The following is a 25,989-nucleotide window of genomic DNA, read 5'->3' on the forward strand; positions in this document are numbered from 1 at the left end:
TGCAAATTTATTTGAATTTCCACCCTGACGAGACTAGTGACGCAGTAAATAAAATAAACGAAGACTTGAATTCGATTTCACTGTGGGCACACAAATTTGGATTAAGATTCAATCCAGAAAAATCGCAAGCAATCGTAATGGAACATAATCATCTACGTAGTACTCTTGATGGTAGTACTACACCACATATAATATTGAATGGGATTATTGTTAAATACAGTGAAACAGTTAAAAATCTTGGCATTTTTATGGATAACGATCTAAACTGGAACACTCAAGTAACACACACTTGCAGAAAAATACTTTCTCAACTTCACTCCTTGTTTCATATGAAAGAACTTCTACCATTTAGTCTAAAAAAGAATCGTATTCAGACGCTTGTAATGCCCGATTTTGATTGTTGCGATTCCTTGCTAACTAATGTAAGTTCACTCTTAACTGAGAGACTGCAACGTGTTCATAATGTGTGCATACGATTCATCTGCAATACTCGTAAATTTGACCGTATAACACCTTCCCTCCAGTTACTTTCATGGGTGCGTCTGAAGGAACGAAGAACAATACATTCACTGTCTCTTCTATTTAGAATCATGCATACTTCTACTCCGAATTATCTGTTATCGCGCTTTCAATTTCTTACAACTCTTCGAAACCGACATCAAGCACTTCTTTCTATCCCTCAACACAGAACGTCTTTATACTCATTCTCCTACACTGTAGAAATACCTCGCCTCTGGAATTCGTTACCTAATGATCGTAATTCAAAATTAAATTGGAAAATTTTGTCTTATTTACTGCCTTTAGATATTGATAGAAATGTTGATTTGTGTTTTTTTACTCTAGATTAAAATTGCAAGTTTCTTGTTTGTGTTAGTTAATTAGTTAGGATATAATTAATTACGATACTTAATCACTCATCTAAAGTTTGTGTGACTGCAACCTTTGTATATTTTTGTGTGGCTTTACTTTGTTCATAGTGTGATTTTTTATTTTTATTTCTATTATTGTATTTGTATTTCTGGTTCTGTGGAAGAGAAGGCCTGATGGCCTTAACTACACTAGAATAAATAAATAAATAAATAAATAAATAAATAAATAAATAAATAAATAAATAAATAAATAAATAAATAAATAAATAAATAAATAAATAAATAAATAAATAAATAAATAATCTAATTCAGTATATTACTGTAAAATTTATGTGCTTTTCTTATCAAAACTGATAAAGGTGAATTATCACCACAGAAACACTCATTCTTTCCGTCCTACTTCGTCATTAGAAACAGCAATAAATTTTGCAGTAAATACTGAAGTAGAAGATGACATAACTCTTAAGAGAACTGTGGCTTGGATTTTTTTCCGTTGTAGGTACTCTTAATTTTTAGCAGTGCGAAGTGGTTAGAAGTAGGCCAGAGTCTAGAAAGCGAAGATGTCGGGAAATGGATTTAAGATCGCGGAAAACTTATTCAAGAAATTTGTTTCCAGTAAAGGCTTCGAGAGAGTTATGGAAAAGGTAAGACGATTATTGACAGTACTGATCTAAGGTAATTTTCATTTGTCTTTATTTTAGAATAGATTTAGCACAAGCTACTTGTACAAGAACAAGTCAATGATAATAATTATAAACTGTACGGTAACTAATATGAGAACAAGAGTACTTTTCTCAGCTTTTTATTGTTACTTCATTATCATTAAGAACCAACACTTGACAGGTTTACAAGACAAATTTGCAATTAGTTATTACGTACACAACGCTTAAATAATGTGAACGGTTGATGTGCTCAACGATTAGATAAATACCAGTGGCGAAGCTACATTCATGCAACTGGGTATTCTAAAATTCATACCTTATATTTTTTTGTAGATAAACTCCAGTCGGCGTGTTTTTCGCTCTGCAAAGTTGTCGATGATGTGTTCTTTGAAGATGTCGTCCCTGGAAAGACTGTTTAACAAACCCTTTTCAATGGCCAGAGTACTCAAATTGCTCAGTCTAGAATCTGACATGGAGTTCCTTAAAAATGTCTAAACTCTCTTCAATGCACTCATACTTCGTTCACTCGACGCAGTATATACAGGGAAGGTGAGAATCAGTCTTATGAGCCGCACTGTTTCTTGATAGATTTTTTCTAAGCCATTGTTCAAAAAATATTTCAGCAACAAACCTGCAGGCAAATGCTTTGTTTGGTCAGAATAAACGTTTGTGAGTTCATTTTGAAGCTGTTCACTGTCAAAGTATGGATACTTTTTTACCAATGCACTCAACTTAAGTGACGGAAACACTGATCTATAAGCAGGAAACTGTTTTTCATCGAATAATTCAACAAAATTAAAGTTTTTAAGATCTTCAAATCTCGATTCCATCTGTGTCACTATGGTATCAATTATTTCAAAAGCTAGGACTTGTAGTGTCATAAATGATCCTGATCCTGTCTCATTGTTCAGCACCTTAGCATCTTTGATGCACTCCTCAACAGTTTCCTGATTTCTAAGAGATTTTACATTCGTTATAGCAAGTTTTACTTCATGATTGCAAATGCTGATATTTGATGTACACTTTATTTGCAACACACTGTATAAGTGGTCAATGTAAACAAATATTTTATGATAAAAACACAACAAGAAAATGAAGGTTGGATCTTCTAATCTTCTTAACAAACCAACAGCGCCATTATAGGAATCTTCATCCCAGTCTTCGTCATTGTCAATAATATGAGACATCGCTCTTCTTAGTTCCTGAAAGTGAGCAGTTATAGTTGCTGTAGCTCTAGAGTGATAATTCCAGCGCGTAGTTCTTACTTGAGGGAGTTTGAAACCTGCCTCTCTTAAAAGCATAGATCTTTTTGAAGATTTACTGAAAAATGTGTGAAAGGCTGTCAAATCATAAACAAAGAGACGAACTTTCTTAATCGTTTTGGCACCATACAAAAGTACCAGATTAAGTCTGTGAGCGTAATAATGAATGAACATTACATTAGGGCACTGCTGCTTAATTATCGCATTAACCCCACCACGAGAGCCTGACATCACTGAAGCACCATCATAAGTTTGACAGATGAGCTTATTTTAAACTTTGCTGTCTTTCATCACATTCAAGATAACAGTTGATAAACCTTAGGCGGTTTTGTCTTTTGATACATCAAAGAATCCTAAAAACCGTTCTTGTACTGAATCGTTCACACAATAACGAAATATAACACTCATCTGTGATTTACAAGACACATCTAGTGTTTCATCTGCTTGAACTGACACGAATTCCGCCAAGTCTAATTCCTTCTGAATTGTTTCCTTGACTACTAATGTTGCACATTCAATTAATTCATTTTTGATTTCACTTGAAGTCCCTTTAAAGCCCGATATGGATTCCAACTTTTCTCTAACAAACTGCTCTTCTTGCGCAAGCATGTCCAATATTTCTAGGTAATTGCCTTTATTTTCTGACTGATCGCTCTCATCGTGTCCACGAAATGAGAGCTCTTGCTTTCCTAAGAAGCAGATGACTTGAATCAGTCTGCCAAGATATCGTCTATTGCGACTCACCATTTCGTTGTGCTTGAGACTCGAGAGCCGAGCCGCTTCTGATAGAGCATGCTCTATTCTGGTTGTCCCAGAAGATGATATCGTTCCCAATTAAGAATATGTTTCTTAGTAATTTGATGTTTTCGTGCTCTACGATGGAAGTTTTTTATACATGCAATCCCAGTTTCACTCCATTCTTTATTATCGCCTTCACCACCAAACAGAAGACAAACGTAACAATGCATCATGCCGGTCGTTACACTTGCTGTTAACCATTCATATTGCTCATACCACTGAGACTGAAACTTACGTGACTGATGTTTATCACGCTGTACAATGTTAAGATGAGGTTTTGGTCTTCTCTCTTTCACTGCACATTTCTCTTCATAGGACAACGAAGAAAATGGTCTTGATTTCAGATACACTATTAGATCACTATACTAATCCATGTTTTTAAACTCACAAACAAACATGAACTGAAATGCCGCTCTCATTTCACTTCATCGCGTGGTTATTTAAAGACGCTGCTGCTAACCAATACAGTCATGCTCCTGCGTCGAAAAGTGTCATTAGAAAAAGTTCGTTTTCACGAAATATTCTTTACCAACCGTTAAATGTATTTTCAATTTTCACGTTCGTTTCAGTAGCTAATCTAATTCGAATTCTATAGGCTACTATAAGTGTATTCGTAGTACCGAAATACCGCACCCACAGTTGACTGAATAAAAACGAAAAGTGAATAATGGATGATACACGATAATAATGAACACAACTGCACTTTACGGAAACAGACCGACGAAAAATGAATACTGTCCTCTAGTATAAGTATCGCAGATCTTTTTGTCACTTGTGAGGAAAGAGGAAGTTAGCAAGCGAGCCTTTATGGTGATGGTCCTGTGCAGGATTGGGTCAAGCAAAGGGACTCGGGTAGAAGGGAGAAGCATTGACACCAAGGAAAGTATACTCAGTTGCTTAGAAGAAATCGACCTGTAGGCGAGACGCCTCCATTACTTTTAAACTAAAATACAGTAGGTCTACTAAAAGAGGACGAACAAGAGAGATCGTTCTTAATGTATAAAATTTTATGAGGAAATAACCAGAATAGTAAAAAATAAGTAGCAGATGCAAACAAGATGTCTAACAAATGTGAAGGCCACACCTGTGGAGTAGCGCGTCTGGCCGCGAAACCTGGTGGCCCGGGTTCGATTCCCGATCGGGGCAAATTACTTGGCTGAGGTTTTTTCCGGGGTTTTCCCTTAACCCAATATGAGCAAATGCTGGGTAACTTTCGGTGCTCGACTCTGGACTCATTTCACCGGCATTATCACCATCTCATTCAGACGCTAAATAACCTAAGATGTTGATAAAGCGTTGTAAAATAATCTACTTAAAAATAAGAAAAACAAAGGTGAAGAGGATTTTGCCTGAACAAAAATAACATGAAGCTGAAGGATTATCAATGAGTGAATCAGGGAAGAAACGTCAATGCAAAAGACCGCTATTGATATTGACGACTTTGACAAATGGAGATCATAATAATAACAAAATACAATGAAAGCAGTAGTGATAGTGTTGTGGAAAAATTTCTAACAATAACAATAAACTCACAGTCTGAAACGTTTTATTAGATTTGGTTTTCTTAACTTATTGGCATTATAGGACTATTTACACGAGTTCTGAATGTACTTCTACTGTCACGGTGTTTGGCAGGATGGTGTCTGTAGGGGGTTGCTGCTGGTTGGGAGACATACAAATTGGACAGTGACTCGCTTCTTTGTTTAACATTTAAAATTTCAGGGGCCAAAAAGATCTGCGATACTTTTTTTATACCATAATTTCTCACACACTGACAGACTGCAGCTTTGCCAACCGTGGCCGAATTCGGCTAAACGTAGCTTTTAGCAGAATGGTCGTAGTCGAATGGCAAAGTGTAGCCGAATGAGATTCGATCGAATGACCATTTGTGAATACTCGATTTTATTTGTAAACACGTTCTTCTGTCAAATTTTATTTTCTCGCACTCTAATAACCATAAGAAGTTTCTCTCTTCCTCAAAAAAATTACGAAAACATAATAGAAAATTTAAGTTAGGACTGAATTCCGGACACTGCGACCATTATTTATGGCAAGGAAAACTTTATTATTTTCAGTTTTCTTTTCCTGTTATGTGAATTGCGCCCATTGTTTAATGGTCAATTCCTGATTCGTGAATTCGCCGACACCTGACAGTGTCTTTATTGGGAGTCGACTGTGCAACAAAAATGAACTGGCCCTAAATTAATGAATGACATTTCCAACACATCCGCCTTCGAACATTGTAACTATAGCATAGGTCATAGATTCTGGTTATTACTCTGTGAATGTGTGTTGCTTCATTTTGGTATTTGTAGCTGGATTTCGGACCTTTGTAGCAGACTCACTAGTATTAAGGTTGGTAACGCTGAATGACACGTCCGGAGCATGTCCAGAGTCTAGGCTCTTTCCAGACTTCACAGCACACGGTTTAGCATTAGTGACGTATGCAAGCACTCCGCTTGGCGCATGCGCATATGCTTTCTCTATCAGCTGCAGCGAGCCTTATTTGAAGCAGTCGTCTCATTCAGTGAGTGTATAACTCATTGGTGAGTAGCCATAATGTAGTTGTGCGCTGGTCCCGCGCCGAGGAGCTAGCGTCAATCCTTCCGTAACTAGAGAGCATAATACCGAAAACTAGAGATTTCATTTACTTATACCAATGGAAACAGGAAAATGAAAATGCGCTTATTTCTTGAAAATCCCATGGGTATTCTAAAGCTCACAGATTACCCTTCAGCTTCGCCCCTGATAAATACAAAGAACATATGGAATTACAGTTTTCCTTGAGAATTTGAATTTTTTGTGTTTCTATTATTATTCAAGGCTGAAATTGTATTAACTTACACGGCGTTTGGAAACAACGCTAATATAGGATGTGTCTACTGGGTAAATTAGAACGACAAAGTTTGAGATCGGATAGATAATACTGGGCAACAAATTTTGACTTTCTAATCTTTGCACGAACTTTGAGATGTGATATAATATATTTCAGATGTGCTGAAGCCATATCTGTAATCGGTTCTTCTGTATCACATCAAGATTTTTGCAAAGTGGAGATTAAAGTAATACTCAACAGTCGAATTTACCAATTTTGTGATATAGGCTAACTTTACTTATTTCAGTTTCTTTCAACATGCAAAATAATTATTATGCATTCACTATCCTAAGTAACTGAAGAAGTAATACAGGGTTGTTGTCGATCTCTGATAACGAATTTGAATGACGTCATATGCGTCAGGAGTCACACGACAGCTGAAATATGGCGCGAGGTGACAGACCAGTAGTGAGTGATCTCATAGTCAGAGTGCACGGCGACTCATAGCAGAAATTCCCAAGAAAATCGAGCCTTTTTGGGAGGAGTACATAACAACCCTTTCCGATGCCAAGTACAGTTAAGTGAAATTAAAAGAAGCCTGCAATAAACGAGATTTCGTTATTTCCAGGAAAGGCATCTTCAATGTACTTAGCTAATAAGATTGGTAAAGCTCGAATGAAATTAATTTGTATCATCTCGTGGGGTGCGGCGACTTGTGACATGCGGTGGATTTGCTTGCTTTTTCCACTCTAATCCCATCCTAGCTTTGCCAGTCTTATTAGGTACACACAAGATGCCTCTCTTGGAAATAACGAAACCACGTTTTTTGTAGGCTCCCATGATTTTCACGTAACTGTACTTGGCATCGGAAAGGGTTGTTATGTACCCCTCCCAAAAAGGTTCGATTTTCTTGGGCATTGCTACTGTGATACACCGTGCACTCTGATTATGAAATCACTCACTACTGGTCCGTCACCTCTCGCCGCAATTCAGCTGTCTGTGCGATTCCTGACGCACATGACATCATTGAAATTCGTTATCAGAGATCGGAAACAATCCTGTACAGTCACAATTTTTGGTATCTTATCTAAGTCATGAGATTATAATAAAAATTAATATAATTAAGAAATTGAAAAATCATGGAAATCTCACCATCACATTTAGGAATCAATCCGTCCGAAAATTTTCTCAGATCACCTGCCACGACACACATAAACTTAAAAAGTGAACACAAATTTCGTGGCCAAAAAGTGTACAAAGTGATAGAAAGGGATAAATATCATACTTGTTCAAAGAAACAGAAACAAACTAGCTTAGGCTACATGTGACGTAATATGCCTGTGAAAAGCTGATGGCAGTTAGTGCTGCTTATGATTAGGTTTTTTTCCGGAGCGATTGTTTGTGCGCTTTCAATCGGAGACCTCCGGTTACCTCCGATTGATGCCGCGCAGGTTGTATATGTGCTATGGCGCAGACATAAATTTTCCGCTGAGCATTCCTTTAATCGGATCAGGTAGTGATTGGAGTCCGCTGACGTCCCCGTATCTTTTAAAATAAGTGTGGAATTTTTTGTTGTTTATTTTCTCTTTTTTATTTACCTCTATCTCTCTCTTTCTTCGGCTCTTCTTTTTTTCTTGTTTTGCTTGAAGTACTATGTTAGCTGACAGATTTTTTTTCTAGTTTTGAAATTGATAGTATATGTGGAAAGGCGTATTAGTTTTATGTCATTGATCAAATTAATAACATTAAAATTAACTGAAAACTAACGCAGAAGTAAAGCTTTTCAGTAGCTAATGTAAACATTTATAATTTTCCTGGAAACACTCGTTTATTCACAAACAGTTTTTGTCAATTATTATTTTAATCGATTTAGTTTAACGTTAAATATATTAAGGGAGTTTCAGAATGGAACAAAAGAAACGTGTGGTATCATTGGGTTAAAGTTTACTGTCCAAAATAATTTATTAAAATTCTTCACCAGACAGGATTGTGACCATTGTGTTAAAGGGTGTCAGTATTTGAACTGTCTCTTCTAAAACGCGTCACTCTACCTCTGTAATCAAAAATATAAGCGGATATCAACTTAAGGATAATTGTAATTATATTATTACCACACGTGTCTTTAGTTTCATAATGAAACTCAATATTTTAATCTAATAACTCAAGTTGCCTTTTAAATATTCCATATAAGTTATGTATGATTTTTATTGCCTCGAAAGTTACGTTTTATAGAAATTTCAAGACTTTTTTTTTTTTTTTTTTTTTTTTTTTTTTTTTTTTTTTTTTTTTTTTTTTTTTAGACTGTGGACCTTTGGTATAATAGCACTAAAGCAGTTAAAAAAATCGTAAGAAAATGTTTTGCGTAATTTTAAAACTACGAAAACGATGATAGGGCTATCACTAATTAACCGTCAATGTGTATCTGAATGGTAATAATTTATTTTTGCCAGCAAGTACGAGTACCTCAACCGCGGCTCTTAATGTTAGCCTAAACACTTGCATACCTACATTTTAAAATGTAGACCTACTCAGAGAATCTATCTAACCTGGTCCACGCCATAGAGATTTCCAAATACGGATCTGTTAGAGTCCTAGGAGCGTTTGGTTTTTCTGGCAACACAATCACCAACTCATATTTCATTTCAAATAAGCGGTTTATCACTGAAGTTTGGAGTTTCATCTCGTAACAATATGCTGGATCAATCTTAGAGGGTCCTTTTTTGCTGAAATTCTTCTGCTTTTCAGTTTTTCATTCGCAATGTTACTCTGTCTGCACACACAACCACGAAATTATTTATTAGAACTTTTATATATAAATCAAAGTAAACACGCTTTTTAAAAGAGTTCAGAAGTGTTTTGAACAGTTAAATTTACTTACTTTCTTCAAGTTCGCGATTGTGCTATCGCTTCAAATGGTATAACAAATTCGAAGTACCACCACCCTTAGAGTTAATTCGCCCACAAAGTTCACAACGTGCGACTTTATTATTATCAACTAAATTAAAGAATTTCCATGCGACGGATATCCGCCTTGGTGCCATTTTATTCCACTCACAACTACCCTCAGTTCGTACGCGCCGGTCGTCCTTGAGCTCTATGTTCTCCAACTTCGTTTCGCTCCGAACCACCGCATCCCTCCGTATGTCCCCTGTTCCACCTACGATAGTACCGGAGATCACTGGTGGAGAGCTTTATTCGTAATCTCCGATTCCTCCGCGGTAGTAGTCACTGCGATGAGCAGCACTAATGGCAGTTGTCACTTGTGGAAATGTATAAAATAAATACAAGGAATATTACACTCTGATAAGGAATATACACAAATCAACTTCACACAACAGCCAGCCTGGCCAATGTGATCTCATTTGTATTTTATTTCTTGGATATGAAGTTTCTTTTGAGTGTCTTTCTTTTCTTAAAATTTCTCTCTTCAGCATCCAACAGTACCATTCTGCTGTTCTACCTGACTTGGTATCTTATTTCAAATTCATTCCTTAAGATCTTGGTGGATTTCTTTTCCCTGTTCTTCACTGTAGTTCCTAAGCGTCTGAGGGAAATATTCCAAGTGCGAATGTAACATGTGGACCTTGTTGCATCCCATTTCCTTGAAGTCATTCAACATTTTACGTATTAAACTCCTCGTTGTCAATGGGTAGAAATGTATTGGGTACAGACTGTTAATTTAATACAAGAGATTTTCCTTTTTTTTTTTTTTTTGTTTGGTTTAATTGTGGTATTTTGTATTTTTGGGTTAAATGAATACCTGTAATATTAAACATGTATGTATTAAATTCAGTAATTAGTTTTCAAACAACTGATTACCCCAATCTCGTTCTGTAATATCGCCATGACTTAAAGTCTCTTAACACTGAAATGAAACGTCGCAACCCATTTCTTTCTTGACAAAAAGTGTTTTAAAACGTTATTTAACTCAGTGATGTCAAACTCAATGCCACCATAAACCTACACAGAGCACAGTACCAGACGACAACTTAATCGTAGGGTGCCTGCATTCAGTGTTCTGTGACCGATCACATTGCCGTTTGCGAATGTAAGACCATGGAAATTTCTTATGCACGATTAGCTACATTATATAGCGACAAGCTTATGGACTCGAACTTCAAAGGTTTATTAGGACATACATCCTTTGCTGTTGTTAAATGCAGTCCTTAATAAATTGTTCGTCTGAGTAAGTTCCATGTCATGCGCGCTAGTTCATAACTTGCTCTCTCAGCATCAACACTATACACCTCCATGTTGTATGAATACATATATATATATAATATAAAAACACTTTAAGAACAGTGAGCTAACCGACAGATTATTGCCTCATTTTTCACAGAATCGCATGAAGCTTTCACTCATTCACAAAGTTAGTACTATCGACGCATAAGAGGCACCATGCTTTTCAGACCTATTTTCAAAGAAAACAGTGCGTCTTATGCCCGGAAAATAAGCTATATAGGGGGAGGGATGTATAATAAATAGGCTTGTAATGTTGGGGTCCGATAGGATGCGTTACTGTGGTTTCAAATTGACTATCCGTTCACCAGTCAGTACTCTAGTATGCGTAAACAGTGTACCTGCTGAATACTCCGTTCGCCAGTCACTACCGTAACATGCGTAAACACTGTACCTGCTGAACACTCCGTTCGCCAGTCACTACCGTAACATGCATAAACAGTGTACCTGCTGAATACTCCGTTCGCCAGTCACTGCCGTAGCATGCATGAACAGTGTACCTGCTGAATACTCCGTTCCCCAGTCACTACCGTAGCATGCATAAAGAGTGTACCTGCTGAATACTCCGTTCGCCAGTCACTACCGTAGCATGCATAAACAGTGTACCTGCTGAATACTCCGTTCGCCAGTCACCACCGTAGCATGCATAAACAGTGTACCTGCTGAATACTCCGTTCTCTAGTCACTACCGTAACATGCATAAACAGTGTACCTGCTGAATACTCCGTTCGCCAGTCACTACCGTAGCATGCATAAACAGTGTACCTGCTGAATACTCCGTTCCCCAGTCACTACCGTAGCATGCATAAACAGTGTACCTGCTGAACACTCCGTTCGCCAGTCACTACCGTAGCATGCATAAACAGTGTACCTGCTGAACACTCCGTTCGCCAGTCACTACCGTAACATGCATAAACAGTGTACCTGCTGAATACTCCGTTCGCCAGTCACTACCGTAACATGCATAAACAGTGTACCTGCTGAATACTCCATTCGCCAGTCACTACCGTAACATGCGTAAACACTGTACCTGCTGAATACTCCGTTCGCTAGTCACTACCGTAGCATGCATAAACACTGTACCTGCTGAATACTCCATTCGCCAGTCACTACCGTAGCATGCATAAACAGTGTACCTGCTGAATACTCCGTTCGCCAGTCACTACCGTAGCATGCATAAACAGTGTACCTGCTGAATACTCCGTTCGCCAGTCACTACCGTAGCATGCATAAACAGTGTACCTGCTGAATACTCCGTTCTCCAGTCACTACCGTAACATGCATAAACAGTGTACCTGCTGAATACTCCGTTCCCCATTCACTACCGTAGCATGCATAAACAGTGTACCTGCTGAATACTCCGTTCGCCAGTCACTACCGTACCATGCATAATCAGTGTACCTGCTGAATACTCCATTCGCCAGTCACTACTGTAGCATGCATAAACAGTGTACCTGCTGAATACTCCGTTCGCCAGTCACTACTGTAGCATGCATAAACAGTGTACCTGCTGAATACTCCGTTCCCCAATCACTACCGTAGCATGCATAAACAGTGTACCTGCTGAATACTCCATTCGCCAGTCACTACTGTAGCATGCATAAACAGTGTACCTGCTGAATACTCCGTTCGCCAGTCACTACCGTAACATGCATAAACAGTGTACCTGCTGAATACTCCGTTCCCCAATCACTACCGTAGCATGCATAAACAGTGTACCTGCTGAATACTCCATTCGCCAGTCACTACTGTAGCATGCATAAACAGTGTACCTGCTGAATACTCCGTTCGCCAGTTACTACCGTAGCATGCATAAACAGTGTACCTGATGAATACTCCGTTCGCCAGTCACTACCGTAGCATGCATAAACAGTGTACCTGCTGAATACTCCGTTCTCCAGTCACTACCGTAACATGCATAAACGGTGTACCTGCTGAATACTCCGTTCCCCAATCACTACCGTAGCATGCATAAACAGTGTAACTGCTGAATACTCCATTCGCCAGTCACTACCGTAACATGCATAAACAGTGTACCTGCTGAATACTCCGTTCCCCAATCACTACCGTAACATGCATAAACAGTGTACCTGCTGAATACTTCATTCGCCAGTCACTACCGTAACATGCATAAACAGTGTACCTGCTGAATACTCCATTCGCCAGTCACTACTGTAGCATGTATAAACAGTGTACCTGCTGAATACTCCGTTCGCCAGTCACTACCGTAACATGCATAACCAGTGTCCTGCTGACAAGCGATATTATGTACAGAGACATGTAGCACAAGGAAAGAAAGGAGGAAACTGAAACCCAGGAATAATTCTATGATAATTCTTCTGCACATACATCTTTGTAATGCTATGTAGCCTATATTTACTTTTAGAGCTGTCCAAATTTGTTTATGTGCATCTTGTTATTCCCCTAATCGATCGCAGAACCAAGTCAATGTCCTCGTACTAGCTCACGTCTCCGGCCTATGTACCATGCTGCAGTCAACTTCTGTAATCGGTCTCCAACATTACAAGCCTAATAATAAACATTAATAGCATACATGATTGTAATAAAGAGTGTGTACCTTACGGAATAATTAATGTTTATTTATATCACGCTCTTTAAATATGTGATAATTTCCTCCAAACTCCATTATAAATTCAATGATCAGTTTTATATTTCCTCGGGTCATCGGAGTGCAGATCCGGTCATTAATGTTACTGGTACGACTTATTTTCAGATTTTAACTATTTTAAATGAAAAATTAAAAAAACATGCTGAAACTTTCCTTCTAGAGTGTCAAAATGGCTTTAGAAAAGGAAGATCATGTGTAGATCCATTATTTAGTATGAAACTATTGTTAGAAAAAAAGAAGAGAATTTAATTTAGAAACCCATATAGCTTTTATTGATTTTGTGAAAGCTTTTGATAAAGTCCGAAGAGACCTTTTATTCGACATATTACAAGAAAAAAATATTCCAAATTTGCTATTGCAAAATATAATAGAAATCTACACAGACAGCAAAATAAGTGTCAAAATAAATAACTGTATATCCGAAAGAAAATTAGTTAATAATGGATTTCGACAAGGTTGTCCACTATCACCAACTTTATTTAATATTTATATAAATGAAATTATTTTAAAATGGAACCAAATCTACACATCAGGAATCAAAATAACCAGTGCTCTAACATTAAATACCTTACTCTATGCCGATGATCAAGTCATAATTTCCAATTAGGGGATAATTTACAAAGAGGATTGTATACATTAAATAAAATATTAAAAGATTTTGGGATGGAAATTTCAGCACAAAAATCAAAAGTAATGGCATTTTTAGGACAAGACCCAGTCAGAAGTAAGATAATACACAACAACCAATGCCTCGAACAAGTGCAAAATTTCAATTATCTGGGTTGTGAAATATCTTATCAAAATGAAAAAGATGTGAACAAGAAAATTACCAAATTTACACAAATTCTAGGAATAATAAACAATGCATTAAAAGCTAAATTAGTACAAAAATCTACAAGAATAAAAATATATAATACACTAGCATTACCCACCCTTTTATACGGAAGCGAGATTTGGTCATTAAAGAAAAAAGACGTGAACAGAATCAAAGCAACGGAAATGAAATTTTTGAGGAGGACAGCAGGATATACTCTTTTAGACCGAAAAAGGAATGAAGAAATTTTAGAACAATTAGAAGTAGAGTCAGTAGAAGAAAAAATCAGCAGATACAAATTCAATTGGCTAGATCATGTAAGAAGAATGGAAAATTCAAGAATCCCAAAAATTATGATGCAGTATAAACCTAGAGGACATCGTCGACCAGGAAGACCTTTAAGAAGACTGATAGATGGGGCCGAAACAGGTCTACAGAGGCCTAATTCGTGAAGGATGATGATGATGATGATGAACTATGATTCTATGAAACAGATTTTTAGTTTCCTCTTGGGATTGTAAAACAGTAAATAGGTGTACATGTACTATCAGTAAATTTCATGATCTTTAAAACTGTGCAACTACGGTAAATAGCATTTAACTTGGTAGACAAATAATTGTAATATACATCAGTGTCAGTGAACTACTTACATCACAAATATTCACTTTTAGACATTTTACTAGAGCAACTCGTTCTCCATCTAATCCTTTATAGTCAGCTTGGTGTTTCAACTTGTAATGTTATAGTGTTTCTGAAAATGCGTTGCATTACATTAGTATCAAGTAAGTGCCGTAGCTCAGTCGCAAGAAAGTCGGAATTTAGATGTCAACGTCTCAAGTTCAGATCCTCGTCACTCCTTTTCATTTTATTGTGTTACAGGATAGTATAGTTATAATATATGAAGACAAAACTATTGTTTCAAACCTAATATTAAATTTATATTATTTATATCGCTAAAGAACGATAACAGAATATAAATGGTAACTTGAATATTATTCATATCGCTAAAAACGATAGCAGAATATAAATGACAACTTGAATATTATTTATAACGTTAAATAACAACAACAAAATTTAAATCATAACTTGAATATTATTTATATTGTTAAAGAACCAAAACAGAATACAGATGATAACTTGAATATTATTTATATCGCTAAAACAATAACAGAATATAAATGACAATTTTAATATTATTTATATCGTTAAATAACGACAACAAAATATAAATCATAACTTGAATATTATTTATATTGTTAAAGAACCATAACAGAATACAAATGACAACTTGAATATTATTTATATCGCTAACCAACGACAACAAAATAAAACTGCATTTATACTTGTCTCAAAATTTTTAGAGGATCTATCACATGCCTGTCAAACTCGTGCTCCCAAGACGCGAACGAATACGGATGGGGTGGTTACTAGTCTGCTGACTGCTTCATGTCTCTTGAGTTGACTCAACGTAAGGTAGGGCATGGTGCGTGAACGTAGAGTTGTTGTACTAGTAACACTGGCGGCTTATATTGTGCATATACTTTGCACCCCTATTTTGGTATATACTTATTACTGTAATAACATTATCATCATCCTCGTCTTTCTCAGTAGACCTATTGGTCCGTAAAATGTATACAGGGTGATTCACGAGACGTTACCGCCACTTACGGAGCATATTCCCGAAGATATTCAGAAACTATTCAGAAGTATACTTTCTTTAATTGGCTAGTATTCTGAAGCTAAAAATGTGTTGTGAATTCCATACTTGCTTCATACAGAAATTTTGTTCAGCTTTAACTACAAAATTACATTTTTCTTACGCATTTATCACAACAATTATTATAAATCACGTCATTTTGTGCACTCTTTAAGACCCGTACATTAGGATGCAAAATTGAACTGTAAATAATCAAGTTGCTAGAAGCCGTGTGATCTGTAACAATTTTATTGTTGTGATAAGCGTGTAAGAATAATGTAACTTTAGTTAAAGATTGAAAAAAAAATTCTGTACAAAACAACTAAGGAAGAATACATTTTTAGCTTCAGCTTTTGTAATATCCTTTCACCCTTAAAACTAAAGAAAAAAGTATTTTAACAACTTAAAATTAGTGTAACTGAAAATATTGGGAATAGGATACCTGTTTATGTAGCAGTTTTTGCTCAGAATGTCTCCAGAAGTAAGCCCCGTAAGTGGCGGTAACTTTTCGTGAATCACCCTGTATAGGCTACATTTTATGGACCAGTAGGCCTACTGAGGAAGACGAGGATGATGAGGAAATTATTCCAGTAATAAGTATATACCAAAATAGAGGTGCAAAGTATATGCACAGTACCAGCCGCCACTGTTACTAGTACAACAGTTCTGTTTACCCGGCCCTATCTTACGTGGAGTCAATGCAAGGGACATGTGGCAGTCAGGATGCTAGTAACCACCCCCTCCGTATTCGTCCACGGTGCGCTCTGGCGGCTCATGCAGGTGGTAGTGATATCTACTCCATGATTTGAATTTCAGAATGACGCGTAGTACAATAATTATAGTAATTTTAGACAGACTGTACCCAAGCACACATAACAAAATTATCCTAGCTTTGTAAATTAGTTTAGTACTGGAAACACAAACAGAATACTATCTTTTCAAGATACAAAACATAGCGGCAACAGTTATTTGTTATTACATTATTTGTTATTATTTCTTATTATATGTCTTATTTGAAACATAGAACGCGAGAATTTACAAGTCTTTATACATTAAAGAGTATTTCTCTGTTCTCAGAAAGGTAATAGTCTGTATTCGCAAACAATCACAAATTCAAGGAAGTATTTTTTACATGTCATGGCAGATGAAATAAACTTATTTCTAAGCTTTTTCTGTATGTTGAGCGCTTTTACACTTCTTTCTTGTATTAAACTTGACTCAAGCACATACTGCATATATAGAAGCAAAGAGTATATTTGGAAATTCTGACTTAGGCAGCATTACGAACAGTTCGATTGCTGATTTCGCTGGAATCTAAGTGGCGTGCTGTTCTGAAATTCAAGCTATAAACTTTCAGGATTTTCTATCGGCTGTAAACCAAAAGGATTTCAGAAAAATCTCGATTCTTTGTCAATTGTCGCTGTTTCTCCAGTGAATTCTGCTGTACGTCTTGAAATAGGGTCTCATAATTTGACAAGAAAATTTTCTTATCACCCTTCAAGATAGTTTATAGTCAAAGAAAGTGAAGTTGTCTATGTTCTACCTGATACTGCCAAAGTGCCACATTTCAAATTTATCCATAAATACTCTTAGCTAGTCGATCATATGTCTTGCAATTCTGTAACTCGCACGCACAACGTGCTAACGATATTTGATATCAGTCTTACCTTGTTGATATTTAATTTTTACCTTTAGCTGTTCTCAAGCAGATCTAGACAGTATTTCTTTACTAAAACCTTCACTGTGTTTATTTGTAACAAAATGTCATGCGTGAGAAAGTGTAATAGAACATAATAAAAGCTTTACCTCCCTTCATAATAAAAAAAATCTTTCTCTTTCGATTCATCACTAAAGTGTAATGATCTGGGGATTATATTGTTTTTCACTTAAAACGAGCCGCCACTTACTGCAGACGCGAGCAAACTTGCATACAGACACTACAGTACAGAGTCAGTTCTACCTGCACTGAGGTTGTGTTCACACTTCGAGAGCACGAGTTGCCCACCCATGCCCAAAATAAAGAAGAAGGTTTTAGCACAGACCTGTGTCGACGTAGGTAGCACTCGTTTATTGATGTTTTATGGGATCTGTTCAGCGCTATTGCTGGAAATGTTCTTTGTGGAACGCTGTGAGGACTGTACTTCAAAATATAACAATTCTGATTCATTTTGTTCGAATTCGCAAAAACGTATGATAGAAGCCGAATAGGCTATCCTGCATCACTAGAATCCCATAAGTGAATATCTTTATAGGCCTACATCTTGATTACTCTACATAACTTTTAACACGCGAAAGCAATAAACTGAATATTCTGAATATCTTTGTTTGTGTACGCACTGTCGCATTCTCGGTAGTGATTTCGAAGATTGATTCAATTCTGTACCTTTGATAATGACAGCAATTTAATTACAATTAGTTAGGAAGGAAAAGGACAGTTTGTCACAAAGATATACATGAATAACACATAACAAGTACAAGAAAAGAAGCGTTTGGTTACAAAATTACATAGGTAATGAAAAAGGTGATCCTGCTGTGCTCAGGGACTTGGAGAGGGTGAGTTATGCAGTAGCGCTGGTATTTCACAACAAAATATTATAAGAAAAAGTAAAGTTGCTTTTGAAACAAAATATCACTGTTTTTAAGTCTATGTGTACCAACACTAACATAATCACATGAAAACTATTTTTTTTTTAATTTGTGGAAAAGGACAGTTTTGCAAATCACTTGCTCACATTTATTATCAGGCAGTATATTACACTTGACGATATGAGTCAAAGGAAGGACAATTGTTTGTATACGTCTGAAGTCTGATTAATGTAATATATAACTAGTTAGCGATGTATGTAATAGGGGGGAAAAGAAATTGACCACCCTACCCTATTATCTCCTGCTTAGTTGCCTCATGAGTGATATCGTATTGGTGGCACTTGTGTGGCTCATATCTATCTTCTAACAGCTGACTAAACAAACATGAATAACAATTTCCATGTCGAAATACACGTTGAAAATGCTACAAGCACTCTGTTGGAAGTTTATTTATTTCATTTCAAAAAGAGATGTATTAAAGTTGTATCTTTCAAGAGCTTCATCTTTTGGACTGATCAGTCGTCATTCCCGTACACATTATGAACAAATTTCCTGGCCAATTGGTCAGCAGAACACAGGACAAGGGACTCACGCAGTTTCTGTGAGACAGAGAGGAACTTCCACTTGCCTGCCAGGAATCAAACCTGGGTCTACTAGCTTCATGCCAGATGTAACTTTCTGCCTATTGTTCCAGGTGAAGATACTGAATGCGGGAGAAGGACGTCTCCAGGCTGAGTTAGTGTTGGGGCCCGAGCACCAGAACACGAAAGGCACGCTGCATGGTGGACTAACAGCCACACTGGTCGATATTCTACCTACCGCGGCATTCATGACACGCCAGAATGGTGTGATCGGGACCACTGTCAACCTTGATATATCGTAAGTCATTTACCAAATACTGTAATAGTTGTGGTTCGATTATGTTAATGCTGGTCATGACGATAGTGGTGGTGATGACGACATTGGCGATGATGATGATGACGACGACTACGAAAATAAAGGCGGTGGTACTAGTGTGGTGTAATGATAAGAGTGGCGATGGCAGTATTAAAGATGAAGAAGAAGAAGAAGAAGCAGAAGAAGAAGAAAAAGAAGAAGATGATGATGATGATGATGATGGTGAAGATAATGATGGTAATTGTGTTGGCGATAGTATTGATGCTGGTGACGATGGCACTTGTAGTGGTAGAGATAATACTGGAGATACACACATAAGACTTTAGAGAGTTTGCAAATAAAATCAACTTTCATTGAAGTGGAAAATGTGTTATAAGACGTTAAAATCATGAAATTAAAAGGAATGAAGAAATACTCAAAGTTTACCATGAATTTAAAGAATTAGGATACATTTGTCGAAATTTATTGAAAAAGAGGACTAGCATTTTTTTATTACTTAATGTATACGCTTTAACTAATTGAGGCAACATCACTAAATTTAATATAAACAAAGTAAATGTAACCATCTGATAAGAACATTATGTACTGATTTAAGATTTATTGTAATGATTTGCTGTGTAATAATTGCATGTTACTCCAGATGTAATGGAACATGCTGTTAATAAAGACTTCCCACAAAAAAACATACATGCATACATACATACATACATACATACATACATACATACATACATACATACATACATACATACATACATACATACAGTCCACACCTGTGGAGTAACGGTCAGCGCTTCTGGCTGCGAAACCAAGTGGCCCGGGTTCGAATCCCGGTCGGGGCAAGTTACATGGTTGAGTTTTTTCCGGGGTTTCCCCTCAACCCACTACGAGCAAATGCTGGGTAACTTTCGCTGCTGCACCACGGACTCATTTCACCGGCATTATCCCCTTCATTTCATTCAGACGCTAAATAACCTGAGATGTTGATACAGCGTCGTAAAATAACCCAAAAAATAAATAAAATACATACTTAATGTAGGTATATTATGCTACAGTTTAAACTCTTTAAACGAATTTGTGTTAGGCAGTATTTCCAGAAATACTTAAGTTTCTTTGGAGTAAGTAATTTAGGAAGGTCCTGTATATTTCCTTTAGTACCTTTCTATAATTAGAAGTTTTCTTGAACATTGCACCTAGACATTTCTTCTTTTGAGCTTGGCAATATGAGGGGCTCACAACCACAGTCGACCAAGTCCACCAGTGGTCAGTCTGTGGATTAATACAATTTCGGATGAAGAAAACTTAGCTTTATTCATTGCCACAACAAATAAAGTCCATAACTCATTTGTTACTCCACAGAGGGCACCTTTTCCTACGGAAGATTAATGTTGCTAAGCGTGAGCCTGGAACTTTAAGACTCAATATCTCAGAAATACTCCACACGGACTTTGTCCATTCTGGTTGTGAACCCCTCATATGCTCAATAGGTTATAGGTATGGGATATTGGTGGAGTATTATCTAATGTCTTATTTGTTTTAAATCAATTCTAAATTAGCGTAATATCGTTTCTGTTTAACAGTTACTTGAAACCAGCTAAGGAGGGAGATACAATCGTAATAGACTGCAACACACTGAAAGCTGGAAAAGCACTCGCATTTTTTGAAGTCGAGATAAGGAAGAAGCAGACTGGCGAACTGATTGCCAAGGGGTTCCACACTATGTACATCGCTTGACGGTAATCATTTGTCTGTCACTTTACGTTGTGTGTTACAACTTTCTGGAATTTATACCAAAGCAATTGTACTCACGTAATAAAATGTACCGTAACTATGTAATAGTGACTATTGCCTGAGATGTTACTATGACTTGCTAAGGAGTAACTGCAAGAATTTCTAAAAATCAGATGTCGTTTGTAACTAATATTCAGAGACAAATAAACTGTTTTTTTCTTCTTTTCAGATGACTAATTTATACATTTCGATAACATCACATGGTGATGCGCATATTCCAGATGAAAAAGAACACTCCTATTTCACGGTTACTAATGGCAACTTTGAAGAAACAACAAAATTCAGTACCAATAGGCTGTTACTTTTTGTTATATCTGTCAACTGCTATCTTACAAAAAATAGTCTAGTTGTCGTTCCTAAGAAATAATATGCATCAGTCTGTTTACAGTTGTAGCCTTTCATATTTCCATTTGTAAAAAAGATGACATAATTATTCAAAGAGAAGCTCAAATTTTCCATTCGTCTTACGTCATCTTTTGATCCATCCGTGAATCAACTCAGAGAATTCTCGGGTAGATTCGGAACTTTATTTAGAAAATTCAGGATCAATAATGACCTTGAAATTTCTTATTATATTTATGATACACTAGAATTATACTGTAGTATAGTGTAAGTAGTAATACAGTTAGGAGACTGTGTGTTTATAGTGCTATGGCAATCTGCTAATTGAGCATCACTAGCGCGTCTGGTGGTGAATAACTCTAACTATATGCTCACATATATATTAACTTTGGAAAATAAATATATTATAAAACATGTAATATTGAATAAAACAAAGATGCACATAATTGCATGTCTGACATCTTAAATTTAAATAAAGGATCAATATGGAAATAACACAATTTTTCTTGACAACTGGCACTAACTTCAAATGCCACGTATCCTGTAATTGTAATATGTACTGCAGGAACTATTATTATAAATTTATTAACTCCAAAATGGAAGATTAATGTCACTGTTTTTATTGAACAGAAAAGATACATCAGTAGAATATAAATATCAATATTACATAATAAACTGAATTCAAAGATCAATACAAAATGCGGAATTACTTGTACCGTCATATTACTAATTGATAAAATCTGTAATTCACAGTTTTAACAGCACCTGAGGGCTTTGGAATTTTAAAGACAAGAAAAAGTTGAGGATTTTTAAGAACTCCTAAAGGCTTCGTATTCAATATTATTCATTTGGGAAATGTGAAGATAGTACAGAAACATCTTGTTTCCAATGTTACTTACTTACTTATGGCTTTTAAGGAACCCGCAGGTTCATCCCACATAAGCCTGCCATCAGTCCCTATCCTGTGCAAGATTAATCCAGTCTCTATCATCATATCCCACCTCCCTGAAATCCATTTTAATATTATCCTCTCATCTATGTTTTGACCTCCCCAAAGGTATTTTTCCCTCCGGTCTTCCAACTAATGCTCTATATGCATTTCTGGATTCGCCCATACGTGCTACATGCCCTGCCCATCTCAAACGTCTGGATTTAATATTCCTAATGATGTCATGTGAATAATACTATGCGTGCAGTTCTGCATTGTATAACTTTCTCCATTCTCCTGTAACTTCATCCCCCTTAGCCTCAAATATTTTCCAAATCAGTGTAGCAGATTTCTTGAGGCGCCATGTCATAAAGTTAGTGTTAATTACTTACAGAAATACCACGGCGCGTAGGCTGTAATTTTGTGAAGTATTGTGTTTACATTATTTTAAAATTGGAATTGGCATTAAATTTCTGTTGCACGACTTAGAGTAGTACTACTAAGGTTAGTGCCTCGTTTTGAGCTTCAAAAATTCTGGTCACATTAGTCATTATAGTCTGTCTGCATAAGTATGTCGTCTCGTATATTTACCGATTTTTAATACCGGATTCTGTTTTCAAAAAAACTCTCAGTAGCTTAGAATGCTGCAGTCTATGGTGCGCCATTTTTGCCCTCTCCATTGTTAATATACCCAAAATATCAAGTTCAGGGTCATTTTAATTATTCAGTCATAGCCATGCAGGTTATTCTCTAAATCTTGCAAAGCTGGATTTTAGTGTTAGTTTCGAGAATCTTGGGCTACCAAACCAGAAATCTATACATTATAGATGGTCCGACAACCCTGGCATTGCTCCACTAAACCATGCCATTTCTTAATGATCAAATCTTGATATACATGCGCCTATCAACTTCAAAAATGGTTTTCGCTCATTTTATAATGGGGCGTTCCACGAGTGTAAATACTACGGTTGCCAAGGAGATTTTACATGAAGTGCCTTCCCATCTGGAAGATGAGACTTTGGACGTTAAAAATGACATGAACCGACTAGTATAATGTTCAACCGCGAAACTAGTTTGGCCCAATCCTTATCCTTGCAATGACAGGAGACGAGGAAGAAAAAGATGTAACCATACAATTTTTGTTTTCATTATTCCATAGATGTTTTAATGAAAAGAGAATTAACTAACCAAAGAACGACCATATAATTTTATTAGTACCTTCCTTCTGTTATTTTTTAAATGACGTCAGGCAACTTTTTTGTTATCAATGCCACCTAGTTGCTCTACGTATGTATAACAAACTACCACATGAACAATTAGTCTCTCATGATTCATAGCAGTATCCAAATATGTCTTCAAACCAGGAAGGGCACTCAAACACGCTTATGCTTCACAGCTGGAATGTTTCCTAGCCAAAGGCACCGGTAGTTGAAGTCGTAACAAAAATCATCGTTAATGAATGAAAAAGCCTGTAATTGCCATAGCTTTGTAGAACACCGCCGTTCCTGTAAATCTTTGTTAAAAAAACATATAATTTTGACAGTACCCTCTGAAACTATTATCGAGTGTGCCCAAAGATTTATTCAAGTGAAATTCTGACTACCATTCATATCATACTTTAAGTAAAAATGTCATTACACTTTCCAAGTGCGCTACACAACTTTTTCAGTCATCTTCTCTTTGAATTGAATTTAGCGGGGGGAGGGAGACACTATGGCCCAGCACTGCGACCTGTTAAGATCTACTGCGCTGACCCTCTGGTGACGCATTCCCAAACCCACACCGGCTGACCACACTAAGGTTCTCTGTGTGTCCAGGTTTCGAGCAGGCAACCCCAATCGTCCCTAGGCCAGCACCCTCCATGCGTCGCCAGCCTGCGTTCGGGGAATGCTACGGAATGGTAACGAAATGGAGAAATGGTGACGGAATGATGTAAATACCTAATTTGGACAAAAACGGAAGAACCCCGGAAAAAACCCCAAGTGCGACCTTATCCGCAAAAAGTGTCATGAAAAAATCCCAGACCTGACCTGGAATCGAACCCGGGCCGTTTGTGTGACAGTCTGAAGGTCTGATCATTCAGACACCGCAGAGGTCATCTCCTCTTTACTTGTGTTGCAAAATTTGTAATTCCCTTCCGGTCAGCACTCGTAACTAGACAAACTTTTCTTTGAAAATTTACTAAAACACTGCCTAGTAAATAACTGCTTTTATAAGCTGTACGAGCAATTGACAAAATATGTACAAACTAATGCTAGGTGAGGCTGGGGTTTTCGTACACAGCGGATAATGGTGCGCACCTAAGTTTTAGGATATGGCAGTGTTCGGCGAGTTAGTCTAGCGGCAACATCAGTAACGTCAATCTAGTCGAGTGTTAGCGCTGTACTGTTGATGGAAGCACTTCCAGTGTGTCAGCCAATTTGTTTGCAGTTTTCTCATATAGTAATTTTTTTGGCTTCATTCTGTTTGAGGTATGTAATATGTATCTGGGTTATCTGGATTTTGTATAATGTCTCCTATAAGTACAACTGATTACCTGCTAACTTGAGTATAAAGATCTTCTGGTACTTTTCTTCCATGACCATTCACAACTAAACTATTGTAATGGCGACAGTTGGGGTTTTAACACGCGCTTGTGCTTTCAAATTCTTTTTCTGCAATCCAACATTCAATCAGAAAGAAATAATTCTAACAGTAAGTGTCTATTTTGTGGTGAATTTCATAAAGACAATGAACTCTGGTATCGTTGTTCTAATAAAAATATAAAACCAGTACAAATCAACTTGGCTTACGACTAAAGATAAGCACCCTAGTGCTCAGCATGTTTCAGTTTAGGTCGCTTACGACTACAAACCCATACATCACAATAATTTGTGTCCATAAAAGTCTTAATTCATTTGAAATTAAGGCATCTGGTTATAAAAAATTATTACATCTTGGTATATCAACGTTATTTAAATAAAAGAATATACTAACTTGGTGATTCCCGAGAATTTTAATGTTTAATGTTCCAGAATTGAATAATATGAGAACCACGGTGTAAGTAGAGGCAATCACTATAGCTTCGACACGACTAATATGAGCGCTGCAATTATGTATGTATGTATGTATGTATGTATGTATGTATGTATGTATGTATGTATGTATGTATTTACACTGCAAGTGGGCAAGCACCCAGTGGCAGTGGTATATACAATATTAACAATACACAGTTAAAATGATAAGCTATACACAATAAAATTTACAATACATAATACAATTTACAACACATATACAATTTTATACACAATACAATAAGAATACACAATACAATTTAACACAATAATAATAAAACATAAAATAAAACACCGAATTTTACAACACAACCTACATAATTATGTATAGGCCCTACATAAGTTTCAATAGTCTTTCACTTTACTCTCATCTCATTCCCTGTAGTGGCACTATGACGCATTTCACTGACACTTTAGCACACATTTCACTGACACTCTGTAACACATTTCACTGACACTATAGAACACATTTCATTGACGCTATAAATTATCACTGATCGGAACTGTTCACTGCACTGTAAAACCATAACTTCACTGACTCACCTCGCTTCACTGATACAACAGTTCAAATAAGTCAAATAATTGCATTCTTATGCATACTTATAAAC

General features: G+C 36.6%; 1 protein-coding gene across 1 annotated transcript; it reads left to right on the forward strand.

Moving 5' to 3' along the window:
• The first annotated feature begins 1,356 nt into the window (after nucleotides 1-1,356).
• On the forward strand, nucleotides 1,357-21,909 carry LOC138713993 (acyl-coenzyme A thioesterase 13-like). The gene is made up of 4 exons (XM_069846566.1): nucleotides 1,357-1,513; nucleotides 19,065-19,249; nucleotides 20,848-21,003; nucleotides 21,228-21,909. The coding sequence occupies exons 1-3, from the start codon at nucleotides 1,430-1,432 to the stop codon at nucleotides 20,999-21,001; spliced, it is 423 nt and encodes a 140-aa protein (XP_069702667.1). The 5' UTR covers nucleotides 1,357-1,429; the 3' UTR covers nucleotides 21,002-21,003; nucleotides 21,228-21,909.
• Nucleotides 21,910-25,989: the final 4,080 nt, after the last annotated feature.

Source organism: Periplaneta americana, chromosome 14 (genome assembly GCF_040183065.1).
Source record: "Periplaneta americana isolate PAMFEO1 chromosome 14, P.americana_PAMFEO1_priV1, whole genome shotgun sequence".
Taxonomy (NCBI): domain Eukaryota; kingdom Metazoa; phylum Arthropoda; class Insecta; order Blattodea; family Blattidae; genus Periplaneta; species Periplaneta americana.

Bases quoted from the DNA above. Each gene is read 5' to 3' on its own strand.
- LOC138713993 (XM_069846566.1), top strand. From the start codon at position 1,430: ATGTCGGGAAATGGATTTAAGATCGCGGAAAACTTATTCAAGAAATTT. The intron at 1,514-19,064 runs GTAAGACGATTA...CTATTGTTCCAG, and splicing joins TCGAGAGAGTTATGGAAAAG to GTGAAGATACTGAATGCGGG. The intron at 19,250-20,847 runs GTAAGTCATTTA...TCTGTTTAACAG, and splicing joins ACTGTCAACCTTGATATATC to TTACTTGAAACCAGCTAAGG.